Source organism: Eutrigla gurnardus (assembly GCF_963514095.1).
Source record: "Eutrigla gurnardus genome assembly, chromosome: 16".
NCBI classification, from domain to species: domain Eukaryota; kingdom Metazoa; phylum Chordata; class Actinopteri; order Perciformes; family Triglidae; genus Eutrigla; species Eutrigla gurnardus.
Window position 1 is genome coordinate 2,231,709 of NC_139927.1, and position 17,129 is coordinate 2,248,837.

A 17,129-nucleotide genomic window follows, 5' to 3' on the forward strand; every position below is an offset into this window, starting at 1 on the left:
ACATGAACACTTGCATGGAAGGCATTCATAAAGAAAGAGGACAGTGAGTGTTCAGCATCACAAGCATGACGGATTTAAGAACATCAAACACTTTAAACCAGAGGAACAGTTTATATTACACACCTGGTTTATTCATGAAACGTTATTTTTCATTTTGCTTATTGAAGCTGTTTTAAATTAAAAAAAAGAAAATAGATTATTTGACAATGAGCTCTCATCTGAAGACAAGTCTATCCCCCAGATATCATGTTTTTGTATCTGAACCATCTCCGTCTCCCAGCTGACTCTGTGAAGTCTCTGAGGGTTCAGTTAAGGCCTTTAGGGGGGACACTGGGACCGGGTGCTACTCCTTTCCTGAACACAAGGTGTCGCTGCAGCATTAGAAAGTCTTCAGCTAACGTGAACCAGGCCAACACAAAGAGATGAAGCAGTCGAGGGTGTGCAGATGAAATCAGTGTAAACAGGCTGAACGGTGTCAAACAACGGTCACACCGGTTTGATGAAGGAACCCGGTCCACAGAAACCAGGTCTCTGGATTTGAGGCATACGTGTGGGCAAAAAAACAAACATACCAAACATATACAATAACCTGGCTGAAGTGGTAACTCATAAACATCTAAAACAATATATTTACATCCCTTCGAGGTTAAACGACACATGGAAACATAGAGAATGATATTCCCGCGCTGAAGAGGAATATAATAATAATAACAACCCCCCACTGTGATGTAAATATGATGCTGCAGAAAATGTTCCTTTTTAAAATCCATTCAAGAATATCTACAAACTTAGATATCACGCACACATTTGTACATGTGAAGGCAGGAAGTGTGTTGGACAGTAGTGACAGTGAGATAACCCTTATTAGGCCAGAGAAGAGGAATAAATCCCCCGTTCTTCCTCCCGGCTCATCTTCCTCTCCTTCATAGCTCATCTCCTAAAATGGTGGTATTGTTTTGCTGTAGTATGATTTATAAAATCCTGTGGTTTCCCGCTCAGTGACCTCATTTGTGCGTTTCCTTCTAAAGAACAGTGGTTTCTCACACAGTTGGCTTTCAGCGTTTGTGTTTCTGGGAATTTGCTTGTGGTCAGAATGAAACTGTGAGCATGAAGGGAAAACAGCAGTAACTTCTGCACAGTTGATCTGCTGCTGGATTCTAATCGCCAGAATAAAGAATTCATGTTTATATAACAACGTGAAATATGGAATTATAAGATAAACCTTTTTCTTCTGACAACAGGAGAATAAAAAAATACATTTGCATAAATTCTTAAAGCTGTGAAAGCACCTTTTTTAAAAAGTAAAATATAACATTTTTGTCCTCGTTGCTGAATGAATCCAGTCCAGTTATTTACGTCTCCTTGACTCTCCTCGTGTCTTGGTCTTGGTCCTGGTCTCAGTCTCTGACAATCCACAAGACGAGTCCGGTGCTCTCGTGAGGAAAGTCTTGACTTCACACCGATCATGACGACGTCACAATCCGATCAGACGGTCTCGTACAGCAGCGCTCCACTGAAGATGGTCAGCGGTTCGGACGAGTAGGCCAGTTTGCCGGAGACCAGGTCTATGCAGACCGTGTCCCCGGCCTCCATGGGCAGGATGACGTTGAAGACGGCCAGAGCTCCGGGGATGTGCTTGGCCTCCGCCATGGGCTTCTCCAGGCCTTCGGGCTGGTAGCCGGCCGAGTCCACCCGGGCCACGCCGGTGTTGGACTTGGACAGCACCGCCTCGATCTTCATGTTCTTGTGGCCCGTCAGGATCCCGCTGAAGAAGTAGTTCCCGCTCACCGGAGCCGTGAAGTAACCTGGAGGACGGAAGCATGGACGTTAGCTCGGACTAAAGGACCTTTCATGGCCTGTTAGAAAAGAACACGAATACTCCTTTATAGCCAAACGTAAATACGCATCGTATTTACACTTCATAAATCAGTGGCGTTCATTTGTGAAGATTATCTTGCTGAACTAAACATCATCATCATCAAAGTATTTCCTGCAATAATCCAAAAGCCAGCGGGAAACTAACTTCCTGTGGGCCGACAAAAGTACGACAAGACTGCAGCCCAGTCTTGAGGCCACTCCCCCAGTTCTCCCCAGTTGGAGACAGCCAATCGGAGCTTGGTAGGCGGGGTTAAGAATAGAGTGACACAAGTGCAAGTTGACTCGAAATATAAACTCATTAGGTAAGTGTAATTTTTGTTAACTGCTACGGACTAATATAGCTTCTGTGTCAAATGGCGATTGAGGCGGGATACGTCCTCGCTGCTGATTGGTTCTGGGGAAACTAAACAAAGTAACCCCGTTCCAAAGATCCGAAGCTCACCCGTTTTGGGATTGTAGACATTCTGTTCGTTGACAAAGATGTCGTTGAACACGATGGTTCCAGCGCCCCTCATCGGGCGAGTCAGCGCGGCAGAGAAAGAGAGGCGTGGCACGTGGGCATCGGACCCTGCAGGACCTGGTCGCGGTGGACAAACGGAGAGGAGGCATTAGCCCGAGACAAGCATGGAACAGTGATTTCATGTGTATTTAGGAAGAGGAGCTCGTACCCTGTTCACCTCGGAGACCTGCGAGGAAGAACGATAGGAAACGTTACTACCAACCTCTGACATGCAAAAGTGATTAAACAAAGTGATTCGTCATATTATCCTGATAATTACCAAAATTGCTGAGAAACAATAATTTTATTGATTTTTTTTTTGAAATCCACAATTTAAGTAAGATTGTAAATCTCCCTCCATAAATAAACAATAAATACGTTTAGTGATACCACGATAAACGTATTGTTTATTTATCTCTAGACCCCAGAAGTCCAGAGACGATGTTGTGGTCTTTACCTGGGGGTCCAGCTAGTCCCTGCTTGCCCTCCCTGCCTGCGGGTCCAACCCTTCCTTGGTTCCTTGGGGTCCTACAAGGCCCTGGGGTCCACGCTCACCCCTCTCTCCACGGGGGCCGGTTAGACCAGGTGGACCTTGGGGGGGGAGAGAGAACATCTGATGAGACATCACAGCCTCCATCTTTGATCTCTGCCAGTAAAAGCTTCTTTCTTCAGAGAGCCAAGAAACCTTCAGCCTCATGTTTACTAAAACTCCTCTTACAGACAGATTACAGACTTCACAGCCTCTTTAAGTGACGACTTCTCAGCCTGGATTTCTTCTCTGGTCTACGTGGCCCTCACCCCGACCCCGCCTCCCTTCCACCGAGGGCTCTCTCCCAGGCCCTTCGGCCCCTCCGACTCACCCTTGAAGTCCTGCTCGATGAAACCGTGGAACTCCTTGACCAAGTCCACCACGGAGGAGTTGAGCCGGCGTACGTCGGCGTGGACGTCCTCCAGCTGGACGTTCTGGATGTCGATGAGTTCGCCATGAGATGCCACCGTGACGTTGAGTCCGTTAACGCAGCTCCACAGGCCCGACACGTGGCGGTTCAGGCCCTGCTTGATCCTGTCCAGGCTGTCCGAGAAGGAGTCCAGGCGTCCGCAGACCCCCTCCAGCTTGGAGAGGCGTCTCTCCAGACCGTCGCCGGACCGCCGGCACTCCCCCACCTCCGTCACGTGGTTGCTCCGGATGATCTGGATCTCTCGGCCCAGGTTGTCGAACTGAACCTTCGAGTCATCGACGTGATCCGTCAGCTCCTTCTGCAAACCGTCCACCTGGTAAAGAACGTAGGAACCCGTTCATCTGTGGATTCTGGACCACTTTCTACTGTAAATATACTCTTTTTTTCACTCTTTGGTGTGATTTATTTTCCTTTGGTATCTTATACACACAGAAATATGTAACATATTATGTCTGTCAACAGGACTGAATGTTTCCTGCTATAATAATATTTTGGGAAAACTCTGCTGCCAAGAAGTCGTGTTTCAATACTTTCAGTCTGATAAAACAACACATCAGCAGCGTAATAACCATCAGCATTATCATAACGGCTGCTCCGTCGTTATGGTTACGGTGCTTTACAACAAGGGGCTCGGGACCCCCGACGGGGTCGCAAGAGAGATCTGAGGGGTCAAGGGATACTCAGGGGGATCGTGGTATGCTACACAGTTCATGATTACTTTCTACATTAGCAGCACGGCTAAAGACACAGCAGCGCCCCTCGGCCTCGGGCTGTGATCTTATATATGTATATAAACATGTCCCCCCTCACCCCCCCATATGTACATGGTCGTCCATGTCCATGTCGAGGGTTCTTCAGTATCTTAGCCTCCCCTAGGACTCGTCTGGTCAGAGATCTCAGATGTTGAGCCTGGACTCTGCCGGAGTTCCTGTCCCAGTTTAGGGGTTACAGCCCCGAGTGCTCCGACTTAGCGCCGGAACAAACCCTAAAGGACTTTGGTGGCCAGATCGTCTTACCTCAGAGATGATGCTGTCCTTGGTGCTGCTCAGGTCTGTCAGGGTGCTCCCGTGGTTCTGGACGGTCCTCCCCAGGCCCTTCAGGGTGTCATTGATGGAGTTAAACGTGACCATGACCCCAGCCAGCTGGCCCTGGATGGACTTCAGGTCCCCTCCTAGTTGTCCACTGTGGACCCCGTGACCATCCAGGCGTTCCTTCATGTCGTTCAGGTCGACTCGACACTGTCCGGTGCACTCGTCCACCTCTTCTCGGAGTCGTCCCACCTCCTCCTGGAGGTTGGAGCAGACCTGGGAGCAGACGGATTCTCCAGAGTCCACCTTCCTCCGCAGATCCGTCACTTCCGCCTGGCATCTGCTGAGGCGGATCTCGGTGGCGTTGGAGAGCGAGCGCAGGTCCTCCTCTAGACTGCTGCACACAGAACATTCATCCAGGTCTCGGCCCAGCGTCTCCACCTCGGTGACTATCCGGTTGAAGTGCTCACCGTTCTCCCCCGTCACAGCCGTGACCTTTCTGACGTCGTCCGCCAAGTTGATCACTCTCTCAATGAGCGAGTCGCCTGACACGGACAAGTCGTCTAACCGGGTGTTGAACCTCTGGATGTCCTCCTGGTTGGCCACCACTCTCCACTCCAAGGTCTTCACCGTGTCGTCGGTCTTACGGCCTTTCCCGTTCGGCCCGCAGGTCTCGTTGCACATGTTGGCGGTCGCGGTGAGCCTTCGGTCCAGGAATACCGTGGCGTTCTCCACCTGACTCAGACGCCGGCTGTGGTCGGTGACCGTGTCCCCGAGGACGGCCACGTCCAGCTCCAGCTTGCCGATCTTGAAGCCGTGGTCGTCGAGGCGACTGAGGACCACGGTGCGCAGCTGCGTGACGTCTCTCTGGACGCCGTCCTTGACGTTGTTGCCGGTGTTGGTGCACCGCTGCTCCGTCTTCCTCACCGTGTTGTTCAACCTCTTCTCCAGCTCCCTCAGTCGGACGTTCAGCCGGTCCTCCGTCACCCGTCCCTTCCCTCCACCCGTCCCGGCGAGCTCCTTGTCCAGACGTCCTTTGACGGTGTCACACTTGTTGGCCGTGGAGGAGACACGGCCGTCCAGCACCGACAGCCTCTTCTCCAGCTCGGTGACCGTGGTGCAGCAGGTCTGGTAGCGTTGGGAGGCGTCCAGGCTCTGCTTCAGGCGCTGGTCGTAGGAGCTGATCCGCTTCTCCAGGGCCTGAACACGCTCTCGGTCCTGTTGCTGCTGGCGCCTCAGGTCCTCCACGCCGGCCTGCAGGGAACATGGACCACTGGGATTAGCTGGTTGTCCCCGTTTGCATCAATTATGTATTAAAGGAGTCATCACCAGGAAATCGCAATTTCTCTTGTTAAAACATGCATATCTGTGTTTGACCTCAGTTGAAACTTGCCTGAAAGGCTGGAGTTTGAAAGTGGCGCCGTTTTTTCGCTTCTGCTCTTTTTCCGAACAGGAATAGCACACAAGGGTGTGCATTCCTAAAGCACGAGATTTTTATTCTGCGCCTACGGTGACGTCACCGTGGAGGCTACTTGCATAAGCCCACCCCTCTTTCACCACCCAACCCCCCCCCGTCCGCTACCTGAAATCGCCGAAGCGCCGCCATTATGTTTTGGAGTCTGCATGCAGGCAAGCCCCCCCGGCTCTGTCCTTCCTGCGGCGAATCAACGCGCGCCTCATTACATATTATACAATGCACATCCGGACCAGTCAAAACCTCGCGCGTAATCTCGCGTGATAAAATCGCGGTACGAAAAAGGGTCAGAACAAGCTCAATGTTTGATTAAATTTTTTTTTTTTTTTTCTAATAAGTTTTACGAATTGATCCAAAGCGATCCAAGGGGGGCTGGATACGTATAAAACCAGGTTATGACTCCTTTAAAACCTTTTTGGTGTTTGTAAAAAAATTATGCTTGAACAATAAAACAACACTTGAATTCCGCAGCACATGGATAGGCCCCGAGGCAAGACACGGTTCACAGAAGAAAGAGGCATGCAAAGTCAGCATATGCAACAAAGTAAAGGAATTGATGAAGAAAAATACCTCTGTTTGAAGTTACGGATTTTTAATTCTAATTTAAACAGGCCAATAGTGAAATATTTATTTTTATTATATTCCATAATACAGCTGAACAGTTGAAGAACCTTGTGTGTAAATATATTCTGCTGTATATATATGGACCCTGCAGTCAGGAGCCTTTTATGTGCCAGGATTGTACTTGAACACAACGCAAATAAAAACTTAATTTAGACAACATAATGATTGTTTTGTGTTTCAAACCTTTGGCCTTGTTGTTCATTTTTCCTTTTCTTAATGATCTTTCTTCCACTGCAGTCTTGTTTTATGTTGTACTTTATGTGAGTGCAGCGGTTTATATGGAATTTAATTTTCTCCTTTTACTGCCTGGATGTGGCTAATATATGTTTTTACTGCTTTAGCAGCAGAAATCACTAACAGAAGCCCCGAGGGGAGGCGAGGTGGAAATGTTGACAGCTAACAAGTTTTAACATTTTCAGCTTCACCTGGCAGGAGGAGCAGGACAGGGACACCCGTCTCTCCAGCTCCGTGAGGATCTCCTCCTTCAGAGTGTTCAGCTGGTTCCCTCCTCCTCCTCCTCCTCCTCCTCCTCCTCCTCCTCCTCCTCCTCCTCCCCCGTCCAGCTCATTGGCTGCCCCGTTCACCAGGTGGTTGTTGATGCTGAGCAGCGTCTGGTCATGGACCTGAGCGGAGCAAACGGCCACGTGAAGTAGAAAAACCTGGAGTTTGAAGTGTGAACGTGAAGAGGGGACAGGGGTCTACCTGGGTCTGGTTGTACAGGTGGTCCAGCTTGGTCTGGATGCTGTTGATGGTGTCCTTCATATGTGGCTGAGCTGAGTCAGCGGCGACCGCACCCCCATTCAGACCAGGTCTACACAGGAAGAGGAGGCCCGTTTAGATGATAGAGGACATCAAACAGGAGGAGTCTGTGTGTAGGTGGATTAGGAACCAGGTTTACGTACAGCCTCTGGTTCATGCCGTTGATGGTGGTCTGCATGGTGTGCAGGTCTTTGGTCAGACCACGGATGGTTTCCTCCATCTGTCGGATCTTCTCACCGTCACCTGGAGACAAACAACATCGTATGGAAGCTTTAATACGGGCAAACAGAGTGGATTTCACCAAGCTGGATCCACTGGATCCAGCAAGACCCACATGGGCTGGAGGAACCAGAATAAAGTATTGATCTGGGATTTAATATCAATAACCAGATGAAAAGCTGAAATAACTCCATCATGATGGTGATCGGTAAAAAGTGCTGAGTCATGCTTTGTTAGGTCTGTCTGCAAGACCACAAGATAACTACTGTTAAAACGCTGGTTTTCTGAATGGAGTCTGGTTGATGGATGCTAGGCTACGCTAACATTGTAGCTGCTCCACCAACACTCCAAATAAGGTCATCTAGACATAAATACAGCAGAGACCTTGTTGTTTGGAGCACAGACCGTCTCTGGTTCCTCCACATAGTCTGGTCTGGTCTCTGGACTCATGTGAGCTACTATCTAGACCTCTGGGGGACCACAGACAGTCTCTGGTTCCTCCACATAGTCTGGTCTGGTCTCTGGATTAATGTGAGCTACTATCTAGACCTCTGGGGGACCACAGACAGTCTCTGGTTCCTCCACATAGTCTGGTCTGGTCTCTGGATTAATGTGAGCTACTATCTAGACCTCTGGGGGACCACAGACAGTCTCTGGTTCCTCCACATAGTCTGGTCTGGTCTCTGGATTAATGTGAGCTACTATCTAGACCTCTGGGGGACCACAGACAGTCTCTGGTTCCTCCACATAGTCTGGTCTGGTCTCTGGATTAATGTGAGCTACTATCTAGACCTCTGGGGGACCACAGACAGTCTCTGGTTCCTCCACATAGTCTGGTCTGGTCTCTGGATTAATGTGAGCTACTATCTAGACCTCTGGGGGACCACAGACAGTCTCTGGTTTCTCCACAGTCTGGTCTCTGGGACCTAGACCTCTCTAGCCCTCTTGAGGACTCATTAGATGGTTGGGTTCCTCACCGTCTCCTCTCTGGCCGCCGCTGCCGGTGTTGAAGCCTGTCTGCGTGACGCGGGGTCGCCCTCCGTTGACCTGGGTGTCGCCGGTTCCCTTTGGCCCATCGTGGCAGTCTTCCCCGGAGTAACCATGGCAACACTTCCATTCCATCTCCGTCACCATCTTGTAGGCGACCTTGTACCTCGGCCTCCTGTACGTCCGGTAGCTGAGGAGCAAACAGAACATCTCACCTGGACGTCATGATGTCTACTTCTTACATCCAGACCACGAGAGTCCTCCTGACCCCAGGACCCACGCCGGTCCCTGAACCCTGTGTTGAACACCACCACTGTTGGTCTTAATGTGCACTCTGGTTGCCAGGGAAACGGCTCCAGATCTTCATCCCCTGATGATGGATGGGATTAAGAGTGCTTTGTAACCATACAGTGTTATTTCTGTCCCGTTTTCCACTACACTGCATTGGGCCTGCACTAAATCTTCATCTCCTGCTCCTCTGGAGTAAATCTGCTGTTTTATCTCTGGAACTCTGTGGTTTCATCATTAAAGGCTCGTTTAATGGCTGAAGAGATCCCCGTTACCGTAACGATGGAAGAAACAGACCAGAACTGGCCGGAAGTCTGACTGAACATTAACAACGGCGTCGCCGGCCCGTTAACGAGCGTCCAGCAGGTTGGTTCTCCTCCACGCCAAAACCACAACCTTCGTCATCGTCATCGTCATCTAGCTCCGCCCTCTGAGAGCGTGAGAACAGGGGAGCCAACCTCCTCTCAGAGGGAAAACAAAAACAGGGAGGAGGAGGAAAGCCAGAGAGGAAGAAGAGCTTGTTTTCACAGACGAGGAGGAGGAGGAGGAGGAGGAGGAGGAGGAGGAGGAGGAGGAGACCAGACTGTGGTGCCTGGCACCCTGTCAGCTTCATTCTTAGCATAGTCCAGGTTTAGGCCGAGGCTCCTTGCAGGGATCGGGATCAGGAGAGGGACGGGGATCAGGATCAGGAGAGGATCCAGAGGACAGGAAGGTGGAGAAGAAGCAGAAGAAGAAGAAGAAGCAGACTCACGCTACGCGAGGACACTGTCCCCAGGTGCAGCGCTGGTAGTCTGGTTTGATGTACGTCTCCACGCCGTCCTCCATCACACAGCTCACGGTGCGAGTCACCACATAGGCACACCAGTTCCTGTCCACACACACACACACACACACACACACACACACACACACACACACACACACACACACACACACACACACACACACACAGGAAATGATGAATGGATAACTGTGTGGTGAACTTTACTGGAAGTTGAAGAGTCAGGCGTCGACATAAACACAAAATAATGGGAACGATCTGGAAAAATGTTGGCTGAGATCAATATCTCACATTGATTATTATTCAGGACGACAGATCAGTTCAGGATAACTGCACCATTACACACACACACACACACACACATACACACACACACACACACACACACACACACACACACACACACACACACACACACACACACACACAGTAGATGATATGAAATTCTCCTGTTTTTCTGATGGAATCTGATATGGTCTCCACGTGGACCCGGTTCCTCCTGGTCCCTCTGACCCCCCTTGACCCCCCAGATGTCTCTCCTGATAACAACGGCATTAAAGACATTAAAGACACAGACGTCCTTCACTCCTTCTGTCATCATCTTTATATTACCCAGAATGCCCCTCCCCCGGCGACCACTTAGTGTCCGTCTCAGGTTGGTGGAGGACTATGGAGGACTATGCAGGTCTACGGAGGTCTACAGAGGACTATGGAGGTCTACGGGGGTCTCAGGTAGTGGGAGGACTACGGAGGTCTAGGGTCGGACAAGCACCTCCTTCATACCAGGAAGTCCATCAGCAGCCCCGTCTGTCTTCCTGTCTGTCTCTCTTTTTATTTAAAATGCTTCTTGTCTTCCTGTCTCCTCCTGTCTGTCTCTCCTCCTGTAGTCCCCAGACCCGACGTCCCCCTCTGAAGACAGACTGTTCCTCACAGACCTGGTTTTGGTGGACCCTGCGTGGGCCTCCTCTGTGGTTCTCAGTGATCCCCCTCCTGCTTCCCACCACACCATCATGTTTGTGGTTTTGTTACGCACACTTAATGTTTCTAGCAGAGTTCGCCGATGACTCAGAGCAGGACTCTGTGCCACCGTTTGAGTCCGCCAGAGCGCCGCGGTCCACCGACATGCTGGACCAGATACAGGAGACCCGGATAACCCCCCCCTTCATCTGGTCTGCAGACGAGGTTCTGTTCACACATTCACAACTACATTCACCCCCTCTTCATGTAACCCCCCCCCCCCCCCCCTCCCTCATGTTAACCGCCCCCCCCCCCTCCCTCATGTAACCCCCCCTCATGTTAAACATTCCCAACATTAATCCTATGAAGTCCCGTTAATCCAAACGGCCGCAGAGAAATCGCTCAGATGAAAGTCCACTAAGTAGACTTGGCATCTTTTCCATAAGCATAAAACACAATTACACACACACACACACACACACACACACACACACTCATGAACTAAAGACAGAGCTACGCAAACAGACAGGCCACTCATACAGGCAGTGAGACATCAAAAGGACCCAAAGCTAACCTACTATATATATATATATATATATATATATATATATATATATATATATATATATATAGTAGGTTAGCCTGACGGGATGTTTGACGGAGAGTTGACGCCGTCACCATCAGATAATCTCAGATAATCTCCCCGTTTCCTCGACGATATCGCAGGAAACCAAACATAACAAACATATTGTAGTTTGAACATAATAGATTTAGTTTCACAGGAAGAAATAGATGAATAAGAATTGTTAAACTGGTTAAAAGGGTATTTGAGCTGGACTTTAAGAAGGAAGACATGTGATCACATGACACACATGATGACATCATACCATCACGGCAAACATGTCATTACATCTTGTGTCTTTTTATACTCATGTCTGAGTATTTTATTCTGTATTTGTCTCATGTTAAGTGTCTTTGAAGATCCATCAAAGGGCTTATACCTCCTATGAATACTACTAGTACTATTACTATTATTATTATTATGATTATTGTGATTATTATGATTGTTATTATTATTTAAAAGTTGGTGCACAAAGCAGGATCAGCTGTTCACGCAGACGGACTCACAAACGAGCACACTTACATGCTTGTTAACTACACACACACACACACACACACACACACACACACACACACACTTCCATCACTTTGTCTTGTTTGTGTTTACGGAGCCCTAACTCAGCGTGAACTTCACTTCGTCTCCAGTAAACTGACATCTCATCACACACACACACACACAGGGAGCCCCACAGAGGAGCATTGTGGGTAAAACCGGAGCAATCATTGACAAAGTGACATGTGGAGTAGGAGGGAGGAAGAAGAGCATGAAAGAGAAGGGGAGCGGAGGTTTTACTACCAAACAAAGAAATCACTTTTGTTGAAGGATCCTTCATTGAGCCTCGCCGGCGGCCTGAATGAGCTGTGGAAAAGGGGGCGGGGCCTGCTGTTTGAACCGTGGCCCAAAGGTCAACGCTCCCCCCGACGTCCTTGTAAAGGTATCTACACACACACACACACACACACACACATTCTTCAGTCTCTCTGCTCTATCTTAAGATGAAGTTTTACACACACACACACACACACACACTCTGGCGCGGGGCCAGCGCCGCTGTGTAAACGCCTCTCTGGTTGTTTAGCCCGCCGGTCAGATAGACGGAGAATGTCCCGATTCTGACGCTGGCTGTCAGGTGATTGTGGGTTTCACCATATATGGAGGCGAGCTCGCCACAAAATATATTTAAATGTTTCTCAGGTTTTATTGTGAAAGAGTTTCAGGGAGGAAGTTGTTTGTGTGGGTGGGGGAGGGGCCGAGGAGTGGGAAAGGATCCAAATCTCTATAAGTGGGTCCAAACGGGGTATAAAAGGCTTTCTCACATGAAATGCATGCTGGGAACTGGTGATGAAAGTACAATGGCTGCGAGTGGAGACATCTGCGTGTACAATCAGATCCGTTTACTGCAACTAATCAGCTTACAGTCGCTTCATTATTAGAGTGCATTGTGGGAAATAACGCTCTCAAAGCTAACGTCCATACGCTAAGTAACCGGGGGTGCTGAGTATGCTGGACTGAACCAGAGAGGAGTCGCCCCCTGGTGGCCAGCAGAGAGAAGTAGGACCATTTTCTCATAGACTTCTATACAACCAGAGAGGAGTCGCCCCCTGGTGGCCAGCAGACAGTACACAGGTTTGTTAGGTGGGACGAGTCGGGGGTCCTCCAGAGCGCCCGGCATCGACCCTGTGGGACGCCCTCGCTCCGTCCAGCAGCTCCTATCAGGATGAATACTTCACACATCTGTCAAAACAGATCAATGAGTTCAGACGGATGTCAGAGGGGCAAACCGCATGGGCCGGCGCATTCCTGTGTGTGTGTGTGTGTGTGTGCCATGCTGACTCCTTCAGGGGTGGGGGGGGGGTTAAAGGAGCCAGGAGTCTATTTTCTCTTCTACTGTCAGTCTGTCTTTTCTCCTGTTGCTCCGCCCCCCCTCTCTCTCTCTCTCTCTCTCTCCTGTTTCCTCTTCATCCTTCTTTTAATCACTTTAATCAATTGTCTCTCCTTCTCTTGACTTTTTATCACTCATCTCCACTTTGCCTGTCGTTCTTCCTCTTCCTGAGCCTCTCTCTGTCTGTCTGTCTGTCTGTCTGTCTGTCTGTCTGTCTGTATTCTCGGTCCACGTCTCATCACTCGGCGGTGGCGGGACACTGTACTCTGATGTGGCTAATAGAAGCTCATATTGCAGCAGCTCAACTCCCATTAGACACACACACACACACACACACACACACTAAGTACAAACACATGCAGACACACACACACACACACACACCACATGTGAGAGATGGACTCTGTCATTCATCCACGGCTACATTGCTCGTTCATGCATCTGGACAGGAAAACACACTCTGGGGCAACAACAGCAGGACAACAAAGCCGGGGGTGACTTACTGACTGTTAATCACCCCCCCCCCCACCAACATGGCGTTTACCAGAATGATGACTTCCCCTCTGAAGAGAGACTCGGGGCCCCAAACGTTTCACCAGGGGCCCTGGAACAGTAACTACCCATAATCCCTGTAAAACCCTGTCCAGGTCTGGACCCCCGACCACCCCTATTACCTCCAACTGGGGGGGAGGGGGGGGGAGACACCCAAACACCCAAGAAGACATTTGAAATAATGGAACTAATCATCTGTGTTTGTATTGGGATTATGCTTATTTTTTATTCTTTAACATTAAAACAGAATCCTCTAATTCTCTCTGATCAATAAAAAGTCTTCATGAAGTAAAAGTGATTCTGAATGTTTGAAGTGCTTTTGATTGATTATTTGATTATCTGGATAAAATCAATAATAATACAAATAAATGAGTTCATTCATTTAAAGCTTCAAACGTTCATACTGTCCAACGAGTCCAAATAAAGAGTATTCGTGATCAATGATTATTATTATTATTATTAGTAGTAGTAGTAGTATTATTATTATTCATAAATAAATGGTTCTTCTTCTCTGGTAGAAACACGTGTTACAGTGACCCGCATCTTTCCCGACCCTTCTACACACGTGTGCCGGGTCCACCTCGGTCCGTGTGCCGGGTCCACCTCGGTCCTTACCTGTGTCTGCTCGCCGCTCTCTGACCCGTCTGGATACCGGACTCCGGCGCGTACCCGAGACCACAAGCGACCCGGACCCAGAAGCAGCAGACCAACAGGTAGACCAGCGTCTCCATCCTCGGAGAGTAAAGTCCTTCACTTCCAGATTTTATCCGACTGAACGGGGTTCAGTCATAAATCCACAGACGAGTCCAGACCAAGACGACAAGAAAACCCGCAAAGTCCAGACCAGGACGATAAGAAACTCCCGCAGACCCCGGAGAGACCAGACAAGCGCATTTCAGAAGGAGACCTGGTCTGAAGCGGCGCAGAGAGAGACTGCTGCCGGAGCGAGAACCACGACGAGGATCCTGTCGGAGATCCAAGACCTCCTGGACGCTCAAGGTCTCTCTGCCTCTCTGCCTCTCTCTCTCTCTCTCTCTCTCCCTCTCCCCCTCCCCTCCGTGTTAAATCATTATTATATTAAGTATTCTTTATTTTCATGGAAACTGACGTGTTTAATGTTTAAAGGAGCCAAAGTTTAGTTTAACAACTAAATAATAAAGAAACACAGAAAACTTAAAAAAAAAGGATAAAACCAGCAGGTGGAACTTTTAATGAGTAGGAAGAAACATCAGTCTGTAGACCAGGGGGGTCCAGTCTCATCCAAGGAGGTCTGGTGTGGGTCCAGGTTTTAGTCCAGCACTCAGTTACACCTGATCCAAGTAATTAACAATCAAGACCTGATGAGTTGGATCAGGTGAGGCATTTTGGTCGTCATTTGTTTTTATCAAGTGACCATATTTGGACTGTGGAGGAGCGACGGGTGGATCACCCGGCACCCTTACTGGATCTGGATCCATGTGGATTCTGGTGTGAAGCTGCTAACAAAGTTAGCATAATGATTCAAGTTCAACTTTACTTTTGGCCAGCAGAGAGAAGTAGGACCATTTTCTCATAGACTTCTATACAACCAGAGAGGAGTCGCCCCCTGGTGGCCAGCAGAGAGAAGTAGGACCATTTTCTCATAGACTTCTATACAACCAGAGAGGAGTCGCCCCCTGGTGGCCAGCAGAGAGAAGTAGGACCATTTTCTCATAGACTTCTATACAACCAGAGAGGAGTCGCCCCCTGGTGGCCAGCAGAGAGAAGTAGGACCATTTTCTCATAGACTTCTATATAACCAGAGAGGAGTCGCCCCCTGGTGGCCAGCAGAGAGAAGTAGGACCATTTTCTCATAGACTTCTATACAAGCAGAGAGGAGTCGCCCCCTGGTGGCCAGCAGAGAGAAGTAGGACCATTTTCTCATAGACTTCTATACAACCAGAGATGAGTCGCCCCCTGGTGGCCAGCAGAGAGAAGTAGGACCATTTTCTCATAGACTTCTATACAAGCAGAGAGGAGTCGCCCCCTGGTGGCCAGCAGAGAGAAGTAGGACCATTTTCTCATAGACTTCTATACAAGCAGAGAGGAGTCGCCCCCTGGTGGCCAGCAGAGAGAAGTAGGACCATTTTCTCATAGACTTCTATACAAGCAGAGAGGAGTCGCCCCCTGGTGGCCAGCAGAGAGAAGTAGGACCATTTTCTCATAGACTTCTGTACAACCAGAGATGAGTCGCCCCCTGGTGGCCAGCAGAATGAATGACAGTTTGAAGGACCTCAAGCTTTGGCTTCACTGTTGAACGGAAGTTTGATCTTTTTGTTTTGTTCCTAAAATCAAGAATGAACTTTTAATCTCAACATTCTGGTTAATAATCCAGTAAAATGAAATCCTTCTTTGTGCTAAAGGTTGAACGGCAGTTTATTTACATTCAGTAAATAGAGGAGGGAGTGTGTGTGTGTGTGTGTGTGTGTGTGTGTGTGTGTGTGTGTGTGTGTGTGTGTGTGTGTGTGTGATGGTCATATCGTGCTTCTTCCTGCCGTCTTCATAATCAGTCGATCTGAACGTAATCTCCCTGTCGGCCATGTTTCCTTTTAATCACTGTGGCGATTCCAATCTGGGAAGTGGATGACATCTAACAGCCGAGCTCCTGGGACGGACAGACACAGACACACACACACAGACACACACACACACACACACACACACACACTGGATAAGGAGTTGCTGTGGAGGTGTGATTGATGCAGCTCAGAGAAGCTTCGTCCTCATTTAACTTCACGCCAAAAAGTTAAAAATAGAGTCTGCAGCAGGTCTGAGATACGACTTCAGCTCCGAGCTGTTTTCTTCCCAGAGACGTTAGTGAGGTTGTGCAGCGTTCCTGCATCAGATCATCGTCTCCTCCACCGCTGCCACTGAGGAATGCCGAGCTCAGCACTCCTCTAATGAGACCAGCTCTCCCAGCTGCTCCGCCACAGACTCCCAGACTCCCCACAGAGACCGTCGCCAGGCCAACTGGGAGGACCAGACCCCCGAGACCCTGACGTCAACACGCCGCCGCTACCTGCTCACGCACGACCATTCACCACGATGCACACACGGCGTTCACCATCGACGCCTCGATGTTGGATGAACATCGGAGTTTAGATATGGAGTTCTCGTTGGTTCCCTGACTGCGACGTTTGTCTTGTTGAAGGTTCCCACAACGTTCTGAGAAGGTTCCCAGTGGTGTAAAGGACCTTGTTCCCAGACGGTCCCGACGTGGACTTTTTTAAAGGGGGGGTTTCTGGGAACACTTAGGAGTCCACTACTATGGGATGTTCCCAGATGGTTCTTTGAAGGTTAGCTGCTAACATGCCACCGTTATGACTCAAAGGAGTCAAAGTATCTGATCATGAAGTTCTCCGCGGAACGTGAAAATGTTATTAAGTAGATTCCACAGAAGTTAGCTTTAACTGAATCTGCACTGTTCTAATGGCTGCTGTCTGGTGGAGATGATGATGCTCAGGCCTGAGAACCAATGAGAGGATCCTCTCAGACCACGTGAGGCGTGACACAAACCAGATATGAAGAGGAATCTAAGGGGGGTGAAGAAAGGTGGCGTCCATCTTTGTAAGAACGCACATTCTCTCCTTGTTTCCAATAAA

The 17,129-nt window shown here is 49.2% G+C and overlaps 1 protein-coding gene across 1 annotated transcript; it reads right to left on the reverse strand.

Moving 5' to 3' along the window:
• Positions 1-104: 104 nt before the first annotated feature.
• Positions 105-14,507, reverse strand: emilin1a (elastin microfibril interfacer 1a). The gene is given in 13 exon segments (XM_084030986.1): positions 105-1,805; positions 2,321-2,455; positions 2,547-2,564; positions 2,835-2,883; positions 2,886-2,968; positions 3,238-3,649; positions 4,353-5,618; positions 6,888-7,085; positions 7,165-7,273; positions 7,365-7,464; positions 8,418-8,617; positions 9,467-9,583; positions 14,125-14,507. Coding segments are annotated over 13 exon segments (3,123 nt in total). The 5' UTR covers positions 14,241-14,507; the 3' UTR covers positions 105-1,485.
• Between the last annotated feature and the right edge of the window lie 2,622 nt (positions 14,508-17,129).